The sequence below is a fragment of the Lampris incognitus genome, chromosome 7, assembly GCF_029633865.1.
Source record: "Lampris incognitus isolate fLamInc1 chromosome 7, fLamInc1.hap2, whole genome shotgun sequence".
NCBI classification, from domain to species: Eukaryota; Metazoa; Chordata; class Actinopteri; order Lampriformes; family Lampridae; genus Lampris; species Lampris incognitus.
Genome location: NC_079217.1, coordinates 3187881 through 3207610, shown reverse-complemented (window position 1 = coordinate 3207610; position 19730 = coordinate 3187881). Strand labels below are relative to the sequence as shown.

The 19730-nt window shown below is 46.9% G+C and overlaps 1 protein-coding gene across 6 annotated transcripts in view; it reads right to left on the bottom strand.

The window, feature by feature from the left end:
* LOC130115561 (rho GTPase-activating protein 42) overlaps window positions 1-19730 on the bottom strand; it is a 121927-nt gene that overhangs the window by 27247 nt on the left and 74950 nt on the right. For all 6 annotated transcript variants that reach the window (XM_056283265.1, XM_056283266.1, XM_056283269.1 and 3 more), the window contains exons 4-6: window positions 19424-19495; window positions 3681-3782; window positions 3304-3414 (exon numbers count right to left, since the gene is read on the bottom strand). In XM_056283265.1, coding sequence (XP_056139240.1) covers window positions 3304-3414; window positions 3681-3782; window positions 19424-19495 — 285 coding nt within the window. The remainder of the gene's footprint in view (window positions 1-3303; window positions 3415-3680; window positions 3783-19423; window positions 19496-19730) is intronic.

Below are 19730 nucleotides of genomic sequence, written 5' to 3'. Positions count from 1 at the left end.
GAAGCTGCAAAAGCGAAGTGCAACCGAGTTAAAAACCCACTCCAGGGTCCGCGGTGGTGTAGCGGTCTAAGCATCGGCTTTGTGTCGATGCAGTTGCCCACTGGGGACCGGGGTTTGCGCCCCGGTCTCGTCAGATCCGATTATGGCCGGACTCGGTGAGACAGCAATAATTGGCAGCGCTGTCTTCGGGAGGGGGGCGGAGTCGGCTTGTGTTCGTCACATGAATGCGTCTCTGGGTGTGTGTGGGGAAAAGCAGTGGTTCGGTCTGGAGTCGCCTTTTCACGAAAGTGGGGAGGCGTCTCCTTCGAGACTGCCGGCCGGAGAGACGCAGTTGGAGAAAGCATGCAGTACGAGGGTGGATGTTTGAACTAAAATAGGGATCGATTGGCCACTGAATTGGGAGAAAAAGGGAAAAATCAGAAATAAATTTATATATATATATATATATATATATATATATATATAAACACTCCAATAGGAAGAAACTGAGCATCGCCCTTGTAATAAAAAGCATTCAAGATACGTTTTGGCAAGTTTGGCTTGTACGTAGCTGACAGCTATCGATCATTTTTTTCCTGCATGTTGCATGGCGGCAGGCTGGACTACTGTAAAAAAACAAAAAACAAAAAGAAAAAACACAACAGAGTTGTGTTGCTAGCGGGGTCAACGGATCCTGTACAGGGAAGCCCTCCAACGCAGAGCTGGGGGAGTGAGCTGCTCTCAGTCAGCAAGACACCACCGCCGGTTTGATTTCTCCGATGAGGCCTGGCATGTGAAGTGTTCAAGGATGAGCCGTCTTATCCGTGCCCAAATCCATCACCGTCAAGGCTGCGCCTTGTCATTCTCCCGACACGACCCTAGGGCTGCCAGATTTACATTTTTGGCCCAGGTTGTGGGCGAGCTGCCAGTGGATGTAAACAAATGGGACCGAGGGCTCCTTAAAGAGCCGCTTTACTCCCGTCTCACGTTCTCAGACACTTAATACCTGCAGAAGTTAATGCTTCCTGGTAGGATCTCCAGTGAAGTTGTTAGCATCGACTACGCCCTCCCGATAGCTGCAAAAGGGGGCTTTTATGGAACCGCCAAACTGCAATTTATGCATCATCTTGTTGTATTTGACAGCAGCCTCTTCATCTCATTTTACCCACTAGCTGCACAAGCAGGAGAGACTATAGAGACGCCGACTCCTAATAAGGACAACAGAGGTATGAGAGACGTATGCACACATCTACGGGTGGATGTGATGACGCATTTATTTATATCTGTACTGGTACCGGTGCTTGATGAAGATGCCAATCAACGATAACTTATCTTTTTATATGATCCACCCCCCTTTTTTTCATCCCATTTGTACCTGGCCAATCACCCCGCTCTCCGAGCCGTCCCGGACGCTGCTCCACCCGCTCTGCTGATCCAGGAGGGCTGCAGACTACCACATGCCTCCTCCATACATGTGGAGTCGCCAGCCGCTTCTTTTCACCTGACAGTGAGGAGTTTCACCAGGGGGACGTAGCGCGTGGGAGGATCACGCTATCACCCCAGTTCCCCCTCTGCCCTGAACAGGCACCCCGACTGACCAGAGGAGGCGCTAGTGCAGCGACCAGGACACATACCCACATTCGACTTCCCACCCGCGGACACGGCCAATTGTGTCTGTAGGGACTCCCGAGCAAGCTGGAGGCAACACGGGGATTCGAGCCGGCGATCCGTGTGTTGGTAGGCAACGGAATAGACCGCCATGCCAGCTGGACGCCCCATGAATGTTATTATATCGGTACTGATGCTGATAATTCTTACTGATACTGATGCTTGATGACGATGCCAATCAACAATAACTTTTCTTTGCCGTGGTGTGAAAAAAGTTAATTATGGTGGGTAATTACAAAATATTAACACCACCGTCATATTTGATAAACAGAATGCTTTTATTGTGACTAACAACCGTCAATTAACATGCACAACAGCATCATACGGAATAATGTACTGGAACAAGTATAGTGACTAATAGCGCTGAAGCATTGCAATTAGTGGTTGACACAGGCGTTTAATGGTTTCTCTGGACAGGAACCGGCGTTTCAGCCCGTTCTCCTAAAAACATGACCTGTCTTGGCTGGCTGCGTTACCGGCTGTGAAAAATGACAAATCTATCTTCATGCCAAATGTGGCGTTGATAACAAGCACCGCTGTGACAGATCTTATCGGTCCGATGTGTAACTCCCACTTTGGTACCAGCGGCGTCCGAAATTAACTTTTTGACTCACCGGCCGAGGTGGCGAGATGAGAAAATCCACCGGCCAAGCGTGTATTTCTTACCGGTCAAAATAATAAATTGCTTTTTTTCACACGCACACACACACACTCATTTCAGTACATTTCATTGAGATAATGAGGTATTATGTTGAATGCAAACTTAAAGAAGAGGCCGCTGCAACATTTGAAGCAAAATTATATTAATATATTGATCATTATATTAATATATTGATCATTATATTAATACAATGATCAGCAGTTAACCCACAGACACACACAACAATTCATCAGCACAGCCCCAGCATCAAACTGCAGCCAGCCTCTTGAAACGCCGTTACCTCCAAACCTCCATTTATCACAAAACTTTCTTTTTGTGGGTGCTCCCGCTGCCTCGTCCTCCTTTCGTCGGTGGGTTTTAAGGTTGGACGACTCCTCGTAAATGTTGCCACATCACAGCCGTTTAATTAGCCCAACGGTAGCCAGCAGCAGACTGACAGCAACTGACAGTGTGTGTCAACGTGTGTGTGCATGCACGTGTGTGTGTGTGTGTGTGTGTGTGTGTGTGTGTGTGTGTGTGTGTTGGAGCTCAGCCCCGCCCACCGTGAAACCCTGACAGACAGCAGAGGACAGAAGCTGCCGCAGAGCTGCCTGCAGCAGTGCACCCGTATCACCAAAATGCGGTAGACTCTCAGCACGGTTTTCTATTATGTGACTATTTGGCTTTACCCGCCATGTGGCAGATAGCCTTCCGAGATTTACCCGCCAAATGGAAAATCCATCCGCATTCGACGCTTGGTGATTGCTAATTTCGGACGCTGGGTACCAGTATCTTAATGGGTTCCCATCCCTATACAGTTCCACGGCGGTACCTGGCTAGACAAACAGCAACATCCTTGCAAAAACAGGGAGGGAATGAATTTAACACGGAATTTAAATTGAAAGATCCCCCCCCCCCCCCATCGAGACTATAAATCAAAATGAGCAAATGTTTGTTCTTTAATACAAACCCTAAGGACGCCCAGCGGAAAAGCAAAAAGCCGTTAGGTCACTTACCGGCTCAACGAACTCGAACTTCTTCTTCTCTTGCACCTCCTGTATTTTGAACACATACTCGAGAGAGGCGTCATAAAAGAGTTGTCTCTCCTTATCAATCTGCGTGTCAGCCTGAGAATACAGAAAACAAACCTCGGTTTGGATTCGGACAAAGGCAGGAGTCAACTGGGGTCAGCAGTGTGTGGACGAGCGAGATTTTAAGGCTTATGTGTTCCCCCTGAACCCTCGCTCAGCTTGCTCAGAAAGGGAGTGAATAAAAGACCCACTCAAGCAGTCCAGTCTTATTTGCAGACACAGTTAAGACACGCGCCAAACCCCTACAACAGAATTATTCAACGACGGTGCCGTGCTCCTCGGAGGAGCAGTTCAGACCTCACCTCCTGGAGAAAGGCCTCTTTCTTTTTAGACGACAGGTTGAGGTGTCTCTCCAGTGTGGAGTAGTATTTCTCCGTCTCTTTGTCGAACTTCTTCTTCCCCTCCTAAACAGGACCCACACAGGATTGGAGAAAAAGGAAAAATCATTACACAGCACGTCGGCACACAACAGCGCTGTTCCTGAAACTGGGTGTTGTTTCAGAGACCCGCCGCTAGGTGGGCGTCTAACTGCATTTTCACGTTTCACAAATAATTATCTTGAGATTATTTTGGGCAGGTTGCGGCGGGTCATAAAAGTGGCATGTGACCGTGTGGTGATGAAGAGACGTAGTCAGCTGGTCAACAGCTAGTATGCGTTATCAATAAGGGTTCACAAACTATAGACGTTTTTATTCTCAGTGCCCCAGCCAGGGAAATAAGTTCACGGCTAAATACACAAGATGGTAAATCATCAACAGCATATTATAGTTGTCTGTCACACACACAGAGACACACACACACACACACAGAGACACACACACACACACAGGTCTGAGTCGCTGCTTTGTTCCTCCGTGTCTTCTTGCCTCACCTGCAGTGACAAGTCAACCCAGCAAATCCCAGGATCCAGGGTGGGTGTCACCACAGGCTCTTGCAAAGAACCGGAAATGGGCTTTTCATGCCAGATGCCCATTTATTAAGCGTATGGTTGTAGCCACTGAGCATCTCACCCACCAACAGATCCGCTTCACAGGCCTTCATCAAACTCTCTCCAAGCACAAAGAAGCTGCCTATGTGGGGAGCCGAGTCTGTCCGCCGCGTGTCTGGACTGCGAGCCGGTCTTCTGCTACTTCATGTCCCCCCCCCTCTCTCTCTCTCCCCCTCTCTCACACACACACACAACAAACTCGCATCGACACACAGTGGCGGGCTCTCATAGGGGCTTGTGGAGAGACGGCGGGGTGAGGGCTGGCGGGAGGAAATGGCCGCAGTAACCAGAGCCTGGATGTTTGTTTTAATTCCCATGGCCCTGAGAAGCAGCCTGGTGAAACCCATGAGCTGCTGATACGAGCCGGGACGGGCTCCACCTCCACAGCCCTGCTGCACCTTCACTCACTCGCCGGACCGACACACACAGCGCAAACCTGACCAGGCGACCACTACCCCTTCAGCGGGCTGGGGGGGGGGGGCAAATCAATCGATCGTTTCACGTGGTCGCGTCTGGCCCAGTGCGCTCTTTTCAAAAAAGAACAAAAAAACAAACCAAAAAGCAACGAATTGTGTGTAAGGCTGCTACGAGGAAGCAGACGCACACACAAGCAGGTTGCTGTCGAAATAAACAGATGAACGAATATGACGTCACGCTGACAGGAAATAGATTTCCCCGCGGGTTTGGGTCGTTTTATTAGAGAACAGACGGGAGGTGACGGTCTTCCTTTGTGGGTGTTGTTGACGTGACGCGAGCGGACACACAACCGAAGCCCTGAGGGAAAATGCACACACACACACACACACACACACACAGAAAAACGCATGTACGCACACACGCATGAAAACACGCCACACAAAAGCACGAGGCACACAGGACCACGTCAAATGAAGAGACTCGGTTCTGGCTGACCCCCACAGCAACGGAGTGGACTCTCCCGTCCCGCCGTGGACGTCCCACAAACCTCCCGGCATGCGTGTGGACGACTTACTTACAACTCGTCTTTTTGTCTCAACCTACAACCAGTTGCCTTTAAGTCGAGTGCTTCACAACCTGTCCTGCATGGCGGGTCGGTTTCTGCCTCGACGGATTTACCAACCACCGTTCTGCCGACCAGACTATAGCGTGTAGACTTATAGACTATATAGACTTATAGACTATATAGACTTATAGTCTATAAGTCTATATAGTCTATAAGTCTATATAGTCTATATAGTCTATATAGACTTAGACTATATAGACTTATAGACTATATAGACTTATAGTCTATATAGACTATATAGACTTATAGACTATATAGTCTATATAGACTATAAGTCTATATAGACTATATAGACTTATAGACTATATAGACTATATAGACTGTATAGATTGTGACTAATTGATGACTTAATTGATGAGGACTACTGACTATTACAAACTGTTCTCTTCTCTCACATGTCTTTTCTCTCTCTGAATGACGTCTTCTCCTTTCTCTTCTTGTGTGTGTGTGTGAATGCTGTCACGTGAGTCTCCCTTGTGTGCACGAGCAGTCGGTCCTCCTCCCAGGTCTCCGTGGTGACGGTGGTCGCCACCTGACGCTGCTTGGCATCCCCCTCATGGCATTTTCTTTTTATATATCTTCTAAGTCCATGCAATTTTTGTTATCCTGTTTCAGTGTTGTATCCTCTTACTCAGATGTGTGGCTTTTTTTTTGGTTTTTGTTTTTTGTTGCCGTGGTGACGCTGGTGGCGTGGCTCAGGTCCTGGGCTGTTCCGGTGGCGTCTGGACACTGCTTGGCATCCTGCGCATCATCCATCCATCCATTATCCGAACCGCTTATCCTGCTCTCAGGGTCGTGGGGGTGTTGGAGCCTATCCCAGCAGCCACTGGGCGGCAGGTGGGGAGACACTCTGGACAGGCCACAAGGCCATCACACAGGGCACACACACACACACAAACACATACACACACCTAGGGATAATGTAGTACGGCCGAGTCACCTGACCTACATGCAAACTCCACACAGAGGACGACCCGGGACGACCCCCATGGTCGGACTACCCCGGGGCTCGAACCCAGAACCTTTTTGTTGTGCGCCACCTGCACATCATATTTTTCATATATTATATGATTGCATTATAATTGTGTTATCCTCTTTCAGTGTTGTGTTGTGTAAGTTGCGTGAACACAACATCATTGCACGTTGTGCGTCTTGGGGGAGAGCTCCTCCTCTGCTGCTCTCCCTGAGCTTTCTCCCTCTTTTTTCTCCCTCTTACAGGGTTTTTTTAGGGAGTTGTTCCTTATCCGATGAGAGGGTCTACGGACAGGATGTTGTGTTGCTGTAAAGCCCCCTGAGGCACATTTGTAATGTGTGATATTGGGCTACACAAATAAAACTGACTAGACTTGACTTTCACGTTTGCAAAGGAGCAAAAAAAAAAAAAAAAAAAAAGAAGAAGAAGAAGAAAAAAGGAAGTGTGGCGTGACTCAGCGAGGCGGGGAGTGAATCTGACTAAGTCGCCGAGCATCTCGCTTTGTTGTGAGGCAGGCAGTACATGTACAGACCGGTTACCCTGGGATGACGCCCTTCCAGGACAGGACAGGCGCTCTTCGCCCCTCAGGGTTCACTTTTCGACTCAGAAGGGTACGCCCACCTTCTAGATAGCGCCCCACAACAAGGAGACAGTCATAAAAATAGAAAACAAAGCGAAAAAAGCAAAAGGTAATTAGTTATGAGTCGACACCGTTTACTTTAACCACCGTTAATAACTCGTCTACTACCTGCGGGTTAATCAGTAATAACATGTTATAACGCAAAGACAAGTTTTGGGGTTGCGAGATTGGAGCCCATTTCTCCAGACATTCGCTCAGGAAACCACGTGTTCGGACAATGACAGCCGAATCCCTAAGCACCCCCCAAACTTAACCCTAAAAGTAACTCCCGTAACTGTAGTTGCCGTGGCTACGGGGGCTGCACGATATATAATATATAGTTTCAGCATCGTCGTCACGATGTGCGCATGCACAATAGTCACATAACCGGACGTGCAATGTGAAGATCCATCCATCCATCCATCCATCCATCCATTATCCAAGCTGCTTATCCTGCTCTCAGGGCCACGGGGATGCTGCAGTCTACTCCAGCAGCCATTGGGCGGCAGGTGGGGAGACACCCTGGACAGGCCGCCAGGCCGTCACAGGGCTGTATCAAAAATCAGTTTACAAAACATCTTGGCATTAAAACATTGTAACGTGACACTCTTCTCCACCCACTCCACCCTGCCTGCACTCTCTTCTTCACCTCTCTTCTGCACTCCCCGTTACTTTGGACAGTCATCTGGTAAATTCTTGTATTTTTTCATATCGCAGAGAAAAATATCGCAATGCAAGTTCTTCCCAATATCGCGATGCCCTAATCGCTACTGTGTCAAATCGACCTTTGCGCATTTAGCCTTCAAAGTCGTAACGTGTTGCATCCTAGCACTGATCTGTGTTCAGAGTAACAAGCACCCACTTGCAAAACCTTTATAAAGTACGCGTTGTTGTAAAGTGGTGCCAAATCTTAAGTACAGAGAGCGGGGAGACAGAAGTTGAGCAGGGGTGTTAGCAACAGCTTTGGTGATGTCCTTGTTGTGCAGAGGACAAATATGTGGACGGTTAGACAGGGCTGCGCCGACACCAAGCGCATGGCTCTGGTCAGCAGCTGCCTGGATAAGGACCTTACAAAGCCTCATTCTGAGGGCACGAGGGATGCTGTAATATTTTTGGATGGCGGCTGTTTATCCTCGTGTTTTGACAAAGGCCCTAATGAAGCTCCGGGCCCTTGCTTCCAGAGCCTCATTACCATGGTAACAGTGGCAAAGCTGCAAGGGAGGGGGGATATTTTGTATGCATGTCAGTGGTGTTGGTGGCGGGTTTAAGGGGAGGGTCGGGGTGGAGAGCGACAGGGACGCGGGAGAGGGGGTTGTATCACACTGCACATCTACAGATCTGTCCAACACCCTGGAATCACCGGAGACAGCCCCTTGCTTCTCGACATCGCGGGCTAGCAAGCCATCACACATGGTACATTTCACCACGTGCGGCTCTGAGATGGCCTCTCTGAGCAGTGGCATGAAAAGAAAAACCCAGAAACATATCTCTCTGAGATCATTAGAGCCAGCTAAGTGGAGCAGGAGCCCAGAATGGCTTTTAAATATAAACGGCTGCGCTATTTTGATGCTCCACCACACACGAGCTGGTCTCACTTCTAAGAGGAGGCTGTCAGCACGCCAAACTTCGGTGCAAATCCTTTGCTCAAATGGAGAAAAAATGCCTTTCTTCTAACTTAACCCCCAACACATGGCAAGCAGCATGACGGTGGTCGCCACCTGGACGCTGCTTGGCATTCCCCTCATCGCGTTTTCTTTTTATATATCTTATAAATCCATATAATTTTTGTTATCCTGTTTTTTGTTGTTGTTTTTTTACATGGTGATGGTGGTCGCGTGGCTTGGGTCCTGGGCTGTTCCGGTGGCATCAGGACACTGCTTGGCATCATAGTCTTCATATATCTTATAATTCCATTATAATTCTCTTACCCTCTTTCAATGTTGTGTTGTGTAAGTTGTGTAAACACAACATCATTGCATGTTGTCCGTCATGGGAGAGAGATCCTGGCCCCACAGTGGGGGAATGAACTCCCCACTGATGTCAGGACAGCGGAGCCGCTGCCCACCTTTGGGCGCAGGTTAAAAATTCACCTCCTCAAGGACTACTACCCTGTTACCTGCTTGTAGCACTTACTGTAGTCACTCAGTAAAAAAAAAAAAAAAATCTTTCTCGTGCTTTTACTTTAGCACTGGTTTTGCTGTTAGATGCTTGTTTAGAGAGAAGATGCACTTATGACCTCTGATGACTAGTAGTTCTCCTGATTTCCTCTATTAAATGATGCACTTATTGTAAGTCGCTTTGGATAAAAGTGTCGGCTAAATGACTGGAATGTAAATGACTGTAAAATCCTCCTCTGGTGCTCTCCCTGAGGTTTCTTCCTATTTTTTCCCCCCCCGTTAAAGGTTTTTTTTTTTTAGGGAGTTGTTCCTTATCCGATGAGAGGGTCTGAGGACAGGATGTTGTGTTGCTGTAAAAGCCCACTGAGGCACATTTGTAATTTGTGATATTGGGCTATACAAATAAAACTGACTTGACCTGACACGCAACCCTGCTGAGGAGATAACAAGGAGCAAATGTAGCAGGAATGAAAATACCTGCATTTATTTGTATGAAGTTCGCCAAAATATTCCATTTACATTCCCAAGGGACTAACATTTAATTTGATATTTATTGCTTTGTGTTACGTTACAATGATGCCCCCTCTGGTATACCCTGGCTATTACTGGTTGTTCGAGTTGGGGGTCAGCTACAGTCTTTTCCTTTCCGTGATGATTGTGGCGAAGGCGGTACATCAAAATATGAGCTCCGCTTCTGTTTCATGATACATATGTCATAATCTGCTTACAAGTCTTACCTGACTGTAAAGTGCCTTATGAATGTACATAGATCACACTGCATGGAGATCACAGTTGTGAATGTTTAATCTGCTTATTTTTATCGACTATATTGATGCTAGTTGAATACGTTCTGAAATGCTAGCTAATGTAGCTAATGCTAATGCTAGCTAATGAAATGCGAATGGCTGTCGCGAACATTCTCAACACACATCTGACTGTATTTTATTTTCACGTACAGGAGCTGGAGTATTATTCATATTGTAACTATTGGACCAACGGTTATCTTGATTCATTGCCGGGTATGTTTATTGCGTATTTTCTGCCGTGTAATAAATGTTGTATCGTAACATGCGCAGATAAATAGACTCGCTAGCCCTTGGCTAACGGGTCGGACCCTTTAGTCGACCGGTTAACGTTGTCGCCCGTGGTGCGGGAGCCACAGGTTAGCGTCCCGGATGCGGCGATTCCCGAGCTGCCCCCTGAATTCGCTACAATACTATTTGGAAATTAAGAAATTAATCAAAAGCATTTTCTAACTCCGTTACACCTGCTAGCTATCTAACTATCGGAAATCATTGTTGGCAGCGAAAAACCTGAAGTCACGTCTTTCAAATATCTTGGATCTGGTATTAACGAAGACGGAAGAAGAAATTCGGAGCAGAATCACCATCACAACAAGCGCAATGACCAAGCTCAACACGATCTGGAAAGATAAAAACCTTGGCATGAAGTCAACAATGCAGCTGCTCCGCACCGCCATAATACCAACTCTCTATACGGTGCAGAATCCTGCACCCTAACAAAAGCTACCGAGAAACAATACAAGTCTTTGACCTCAGAGCCTATAGAGGAATGCTGCAGATCCCACACACAGCACATGCCACCAACACTGAGGTGCTGAACAGAGTTCAGGAAGCTGTTGGTCACCATGATAGTTTACTAACAATGGTAAAAAAAAAAAAAATTAAACTGGTGTGGGCACGTTTGCCAAACGGAAAGGTCACTTGCAAAGGCCTAGTAGAAGGGACTAGGAAGAGAGGGAGACTGAGAAAAACCTGGGCAAACAACATCGGAGAATGGCTACAGACGAGTGTAGTGGAGGCGGGGAGAGATGCGATGGATGGGGAACGGTGGAAGAGACTTGTTGAGGCATCAGCTGTGCTCCTACGACCTCCACAGGTTACGGAACTGATGATGATGTTAGCTAGCAGACTGTCGTACTTTAGAATGAGAAAACGGGCTCATGTAACGTGGGTTTGTTAGCTAGTATCTACATGTGTATCATTCAAACTATATGATCACATTGGTTAAGTAGAGTAATCGCTCTTTCCGTGATGATTGCGGCGAAGACAGGGCTGGAGTACTATTCATATTGTCGCGAACTTGACCAACTGTTGTTTTGATTCGTTCTTCTTTCAGCTTGTTCCGTTTTTCCAGGGGTCGCCACAGCGGATTGTAAAAGTTTTTATCGTTACTCTGTGAGGGCACAGTACCAATGGCGGCCTTTGTTAACCAGGGCCCCAGCCAATCCTGCATGGAGCCTCGACTGATCCAGTACGGTCTTGTCAATGATGTTGTTTTGATTCACCGCCAGACAATAATAAAGGGGACATTTGTCGCCTGAAACCGACGTATCGCATGGATGTGATTTCTGCTTTGGAGTCGTGACCAGAAGTGTAACTTCTCCCCCGAGTCTGAGTCTAACTGCAGCCACTGCATAATTTTGAAAAATGCTAAAAAGTGGACAAGGGGCTGAGGGAGGGGGGGGGGGGCAGGAGTAGGTGGTGAAATCTGCGAGAAGGGCCCGGTGCTTTGCTGGTTCGCCATCATACCAAGTCCCCTCCATCGGTCCGCGTTCTAACACGGCGTTTGACACCGCCCCATGCAGACGCCCCGACCACCACGATGTGGATGTGCCGTAGGCGGAAGGGGGCCCCACGAGAAGAGCCACGGCTTTCCGGCGGTGGAGAGAGGCGGGCGACTGCTCCACCAGCCGCGGTGCAAGCCCAGCCCGCCCGACCCAGTTCCCCGGTGGTGCTCATACTTCTACAGCCGTCAAAAGCACATCCATCCATTATCCAACCGCTTATGCTGCTTTCAGGGTCATGGGGATGCTGGAGCCTATCCTATTGGGCGGCAGGCGGGGAGACACCCTGGATAGGCCACCAGGCCATCACAGGGCCAGAAAAACACCCTTAACCGAAGAATCACCCAGGTACACATTTTACGGACGTGTCATCAATGAACAGTGACGCCACCGTGAGTTCACACAGTGTGCTGCACACACCGTTACATCTACAATGGGGAGATATTCCCTTCGTATCGCCTCTCGGCACAACACTTGAGAAGCTTTGAGGCAGAGAGGGTAAAAAAAAAAAAAGGCTGCTGACTTTGTAACGTTCATTTCAAAAGCTGATTTCTTACTGAGGTGTGAACATTTCTGTGGCGCGGCGTGCATGAAGCGAGGCCTGTGCTATGCAGAGATCCCCGAAGCCTTTCTTCTGTCAAGATCAACCCCTGTGCTCGCTGTCACAGCATCAGCACTGCCAGCTCCCTGTGGGAACAAGGCCCGAATCAACCGAAAGGTTGTAAGTTTAAAAAAAAAAAAAGAAAGAAGGGGTTTTATTCATTCATTCGTTTTCCACATGAACCGCTTGTCTGATATAGTAGCTGATATAGTAGTTGTCTTTTTTCCGACTCGGTGATTGGTCAGAGTTGCCTAAACATGTAAAAGAGTCGACAGCCCTGTTTACTGACCGACCTTCGCACCCTGAGATGGTTTCAGATCGGCTTTTATGCAACCACGTGATTTCACGGCGCTCCGTGTACATTTTGTTTGAAGCATCTCAGCTGTGATTTGAATTTCCATGTGGTTTCAGTTTAGATGTTTGTTTTGTTTTTTTGCTCTTCTACCAACAATGACAGTTCCACTAACATGAAAAAAAAAAACCAACTTCTTCGGGGATGTGATTTTCTATTCAGTCCTGAAGACTGTTTTTATGATGATGCTGATGAAACATATGCAGTGAGGGATTGGACACAGAGCGGGGAAGACATCCGACAGAGGTATGTAGACGTCACAATGCTCCGTTTTCTAATCTAATTTCCTGAGAGCTCAGAATTTAATCATGTGGAGCCATCATGGATTTCCCCTCAGGCCTGCTGTAGTCACCAGCATTATGCAACACTTCAGACTGTCTGTCCAGTACGATGAATAATCACTTTTTGAATGGGATAATGGGAATAGATGTAAATTGCCATTACAGTCAATTATGCTTCGGATGACTAATGCCCTGGACGGCTAAAGAGCAAATTTAATCAGCAAACTCGTAACATCCTTAAAGGTTTATTGATTATTCCAGAGTAACTGAACGCTTTGAACTTGTGGAATCATTTTGCTTTTGGGAACGTAATCACGTCATACACAGGCTGTGCACGATGGGATTTCATCACTTTAAAACCTGTAAAGCAGAAACCCTTTGCGGCACATAAAGCCAGACAGACTTGGATGGGCCGCCATCACTTATTCTGACGACCGCCTCATCACGAAACACTTGGTCCTTCATCACGGCTGTGTTCAGACGTGGAAGGAAAGAGAAACGACGCAATTCAAATTCCTTCCCTTGCAATTCATGTATTTTTGTCGTCTTCGAGCCATTCTCCCCCCTTCGTGAGTTTGGGATGTAATTTGTGCCATTGCTGTCTTAATTTGCCCCCCCCCCCGACTCCCCTCTGTTGGGGTGAGAAGTGTTTATAAGCCCCTCAGGGGGGTCTTTTCACCGTGACTTCACAGTTTCAGCTTCTATTCTCGTCTCTGTGCCCCGCTTGTTCTTTCGGAGTCTTGTGCAGATTGACAAATGCAAACTAAACAAAGAAACAATCCGAAAATGGATTAAAAGGGAAAGCAACGACAATAAAAATGTCGAAAAAGAGGTTTGGACAATGGGCTTAAAAGGTCATCAGCATGTGATTTATACGGCATGACGTGCCCAGCTAACAGACTCGGGCCCCCAAAGACAATTCATCTACAACAATATACTTCAAAAGTTCACATGAAGTACACATCCTGTGAGAATGTCTGCAAACCAGCGTTAATTGTTCCCTTTACTCTACAGTGTCCTGTCCATGGTTGGCGTGTTTCGGGGTTTCCTATTGTGGTGGCAAATGGACTTTGTGCCTCTGGGGCCCACCGCTTGCCAAAAATCCTCTGATGACTGCACCTTGTTTGTAGGACGACAACAGCTCACATTATCAGTGGCCATCTGACTCCCATCTGGATCAGGTTGAGCTTGTTCTGCACATTCATGTAGTAGCGGGACCCCTATACTGCCCCTAATGGAAAAGCCATATAGAGGGAATATGAGATTGTTAAAAATTCAGCTGTGCCAACTGCCAGAGATACCCCTTCGAGTTTGCTTTGGAAAATCTCCCCAGGGTTTGCTTGGTTTATCAAAGTCTGAACCCTAAACCCAAGTCCTAACCCTAAACTAGACCCTTTTCCTCATGGAGGACCCATAAAATGTCCCCAAAAGGTAGGTGGTTTCAGGTTTTTCTATCCGGGTGGGGACATTTGGTCCCCACCCGGATAGAAAAACATGGTATAAACACATACAGACACACACACAAAACACGCAACAATAGTGCGGACTCGGGCAGTTTGCCTTCGTTGGTTTTCAGGTTGTGAATAAAATCGAACTCTGTAATACAGTGGACTACATATGTTCCGGCCCAAGTTGGAGGTCGGAGGAGGTGGAGATTGGCGTGCATTACAGTGATCCTGCAGAAGCGCTGGGTATGCTGACACATTGACAGCTTACAGTAATGGCACACAGACAGCCAAACTGTGAGAGACCTTCAGGGCTCATTTCTGAGATCTCTCATTGTACAGCAGGGCTCAGAGGTTAACATCGCCAACTTCCCTTTTCAGAAAAAAAGTTATCTGAAACTGGGAAAAAAAGGAACATACAACATTTATTTCAGAGCGGATTTTTTTTTTCTGCAGACATGCAGCTCCGTGCTCAAGTGGAAAGACAACGAGGTTTCAGTTCCATGTCAAAAAGACTGCAAGGGTCAAGTAGCATCTGTGATGAATTTTCATCACAGATTGTGTAATTGAAGAATTCATGCAAACAGATGGACACTTTGCCTTGCATGAGGTAGAGTGCTCTTGATAGTATGTGCCGACGTACTGCTGTGAGTCTGCAGTGACCATTATGGCTTTGGAAGTGTTGTGGGCCTGTTGGCACGTGACCCCGTTTGGGATTTTCCAGCAGCATTCCCATATAAGGCGAGAGCTCGACGCTCGTTCGTCCCCCGTCCTCCGACATGAGGCGCAATAATTGGAAGGGTCAGTGCTGCCTGTCAGATCTCCATGAATTCTGGGAATGGTGGAAAGTTGTGTAGGCACTCGTGATCTCTGCCTTTTATCTCACTCTAGTTGGGGCTAATGTTGACTGGGGGATGGGCAGTGGGAGAAGGGAGCCATTACAAGGAAGTGGTCGAAGGGAAATAAGAGATGGTGGGAGTGGCGGGAGCTGGGGGGGGTCACATTTAGAAAAAACATTTTAATAAACAAGGAGAGTGGGAGCAATAACATAGAGCATGTGTGTGATGGTTGAAGAGGAGGATGGGAGAGAGAGAGGGAGAGAGAGGCAGTAGGGGTGAGAAAGGGAAAGAGCGAGAAAGATGCACAGAGAGAGACTGAGACAGTAAAGACAAAACAGCGACACGAAGAGAAAAAGAGAGAGAGGGAGGGTGAGAGACAAAGAATGAAGACAGAGAAAGAGAGAAGGGGGTGCACAAAGAGGGAGAAAGAGACAAAGGGAGGGAGAAGGTGAAACACTGACAGGATGAGAGAAAGAGAGAGAGAGAGCGAGAGAGAGGGTGAGAAACAGAAAGAATGAGACAGAAGACAGAAAAGGAGCAAGAGGACGAAACAGTGACAGGAAGAAGAGAGAGAGAGAGAGAGAGCGAGACAGCGAGAGAGAGAGAGGGGGAAAGGGGGGGTAGAAAGAGCGATGGCATCACAATGTGCTGTTTCATCATGAATGAAACATGTGATGAGTAAGAAATGGAGCGAGAGATGGTCGCTGACATTGATGACCGCCAGTAAAAAGGATATTGATGTTCCCATTCCAATACAAAGGAGAAAAATAGTTTCTCTACATCATTAGTGGACATGTGAGGACACACACACACACACACACACACACACACACACACATATTCTCCAAGCAAACGTAATCAAAACAGTCAGCGGATTCTAACAAGGTCCAAATGTACCTCAATGCAAAGTGCAAATCAGAAACAGTGTGCAAATGAGTAACGGGGATGATCAGGATCAGTGAGAGGATGGGGGTTTTCAGTGGAGGGCCTGTGGGATCTACAGGGATCCACTGAGACACGTGTCATCTCACCAAAGGGAATGACCACGAACCCACTGCCAGACCTGCTTTCATATGCCTGCGCCTTGATCGGCAATAAAGTGTGGCTGGCAGCAGCGAACCCACCCCCCTCTGAACTCCCGACAGCTTCTGCTGCAACAAACTATCCACCGTGGCACGCTCTGCTTTCAGATGTTACTGTATAGCCGCTCCCACACGTCATTCCCCATCTAACCTTGTGTATTATGAGTAATGGGTTACTCACAGCTGAATTACAGCAATGTGATAATGTGATAAAAAAACAAAGTGATTACATCATGAACGACGCACTGTCAAAAAAACAGCGCTTTCTTACCAAGTGTTCATAAAGATCGCTACAGTATTGTTAAAGCACTGCTCGACTGGCGTCCATTATTATGAAGCGCTGAGGTGAAGCCCCGCCCTCCTTTAGCTTGATTCGCCGGCAAGAGAGACGATGCTGGTGCATAGCATTCTGGGTAATGGAGTATTCAGGATTTATGCAGATCAAAGCCTATTTGGTAATGTCTGTGAATGTTCTCATTCATCCAGGTCATGGTTATCCAAAGGAGTTGAATCAAGTGCAACTTGGTATATATCCATGAAGACGTTTTGCCTCTCATCCAAGAGGCTTCCTCAGTTCGTGCCTTTCTGACTAGACCAAGCTAGTCTGACTGGCTGGTGGTGAGACTCAGAATTTATCCTCTAGGAGTCGTTGTCAGAGCTATAGATATGCGTGGCTCTTTGTGATCCGATGTTTACCAACGCCCGTCGCTAACAGAGCCATAGATATGAGTGGCTCTTTTGTGTACCGATGTTTGGCCGCGCCCGTCGTTATCGGAGCTATTGATTTGCATTTGTTTAGCAGCAACGGTCATTGGGGTGTTAGTTTCAACTTCATTGTTCAGTGGTCATGAGAGTGGTTGGAGCCGTTAGTGAGCGACTGTTGTTCTTGGAGGCTAGGCTTCTTGAGTCTCCTGGGTAGAGATGAAAGGACGGCATTGTAAGTGGGAGATAGGTGCTGTCACAGACCTCCTCCTCTGTTGAGGGATGGTTTTTCCAGTTTCACATATATGGCTTCCTTCACCCCTCTTTCAAACCATCTATCTTCTCTGTCCAAAATGTGTACGTTGCTGTCCTGGAAGGAGTGTGTCTTCTCCTTTAGGTGTAGATAGACTGCTGAGTCTTGTCCTGAGGAGTTTGGCCTTCTGTGTTGGGCCATCTGTTTGTGTAGGGGTTGTTTGGTTTCTCCTATGTACAGGTCAGTGCAATCCTCATTGCACTGTACAGCATACACCAGATTGCTTTTCCGGGTGTGTGGTACACGGTCTTTGGGATGAACCAGTCTTTGTCGGAGTGTGTTGCTGGGTTTGAAGTATACCGGGATGCGGTGTTTGTTGAAAAAGACCAACCAGGTGAGCGATGAGGAGAAAAGGAACTGAAAGAATAGCATAGTCATCCCGTATGTTTCTGGGGTCTCCCCGAGAAACTCAGGAGATCATGAGTAATGTCACATGTTAATGTGAAAGGATGAGATCAAGAGTAATGTCACATGTTAACGTGATAGCATGAGTAATGTCACATGTTAACATGAGAGCATGAGTAATGTCACATGTTAACGTGAGAGCATGACTAATGTCACATGTTAACGTGAAAGGATGAGATCAAGAGTAATGTCACATGTTAACATGAGAGCATGACTAATGTCACGTTAACGTGAGAGCATGAGTGATGTCACATGTTAACGTGAGAGCATGAGTAATGTCACATGTTAACGTGAGAGTATGAGTAATGTCACATGTTAAAATGAGAGCATGAGTAATGTCACATGTTAACGTGAGAGCATGAGTAATGTCACATGTTAACGTGAGAGCATGAGTAATGTCACACGTTAACGTAAGATCATGAGTAATGTCACATGTTAACGTGAGAGCATGAGTAATGTCACATGTTAACGTGAGAGCATGAGTAATGTCACATGTTAACGTGAGAGCATGAGTAATGTCACACGTTAACGTAAGATCATGAGTAATGTCACATGTTAACGTAAGAGCATGAGTAATGTCACATGTTAACGTGAGAGCATGAATAATGTCACATGTTAACGTGAGAGCATGAGTAATGTCACATGTTAATTCACAGATTGTGAATGGACTGGATTTGGCAGACCTGCTCTAGCTCCTAATATGTACTGATCCCAGAGAGGTGAGGTGTCATTCTATACAGCACACTCACACTGCTGGGATATCACTGTTGATGAGGAAGAACTGCCACCTGTGAGAAAGGTGCAAATGGTGCTAAGTGATTTTATAACACATTCATTTCAACATGCAGTCTGTGATATGGAGGAATTTGTAGCTGAACTGAACAATAAGGTTTCTAATGGGAGTGTTCTCCCACAGTTACTGTATACGATGCACATTAGGCACCAAATTGAAACCATGAATATTCTGGTTGAGTATTTTACTGACTGCAATGCGGAGAAGTTGTTTTGCAAATTTTATTTTATTTTTGATTTGAATATACTTTATTAATCCCCGTGGAGGCAATTCTTTCCCTGCATTTAACCCATCCTAGCTGTGTAGCTAAGAGCAGTGGGCAGCCACTGTGCAGCACCTGGGGACCACCTCCAGTTCATCCTTCCATTGCCTTGCTCAGGGGCACCAGCAGGAGTATAAACCCTAACAGGCATGTCTTTTTGATGGTGGGGGAAACCGGAACACCCGGAGAAAAACCACCACAGACACAAGGGAGAACATGCAAACTCCACACAGAGGACGACCTGGGATGACCCCCAAGGTTGGACAACCCTGGGGTTCGAACCCAGGACCTTCTTGCTGTGATGCGACAGCGCTAACCACTGGGCCACTGTGCCGTACTATATTTTGAAAGTAAGCCTCTCAAACCATTATTCCATATACAATGAGGCACATCTGGTTCAAAATCGTCTGTTGGGGAAATATCTCAACTTAAATATAAGGTAAGCTGTGTTGTCAATCTTGAAGTAGCCTCGCCAAAATAAAAATATTTTAATTTCATGTGACTGTTATTTGTAAAACATGCACTTGCAAACGAATGCCTTGATTCTTCCAGGACCATCAGAGCCAAAGCTTCGTTTGATGACCAACACGCTCGTATGTTCGTGTGACATGTACTGTTTTCTGCACATGTTGGCAGTCTCTTACCTTTGCAGCACCTATTTGCTCCTTGCGAAATTTTTCCAGGGGGGTAATCAAAACATCATCAGCATTCTGAATCTGAAAATAAATTGAAAATAAAGTTGAATAAATCAGATGCCAAGACGGGCTGCTCATCAGAGAACAGTTTGGCACACACAGAGGCAAGTCGACCGAGACAGGCAAATGACAGCTCACGCCGACAGAAACAGATGGATGACCCTTTGCATCCTTAGAAAATGACCATAATGGACAGGATGGAAATGGTTGGACTAATTCAGCGGTCATTCAGAGGCAACACAATACTCTCGCTTTG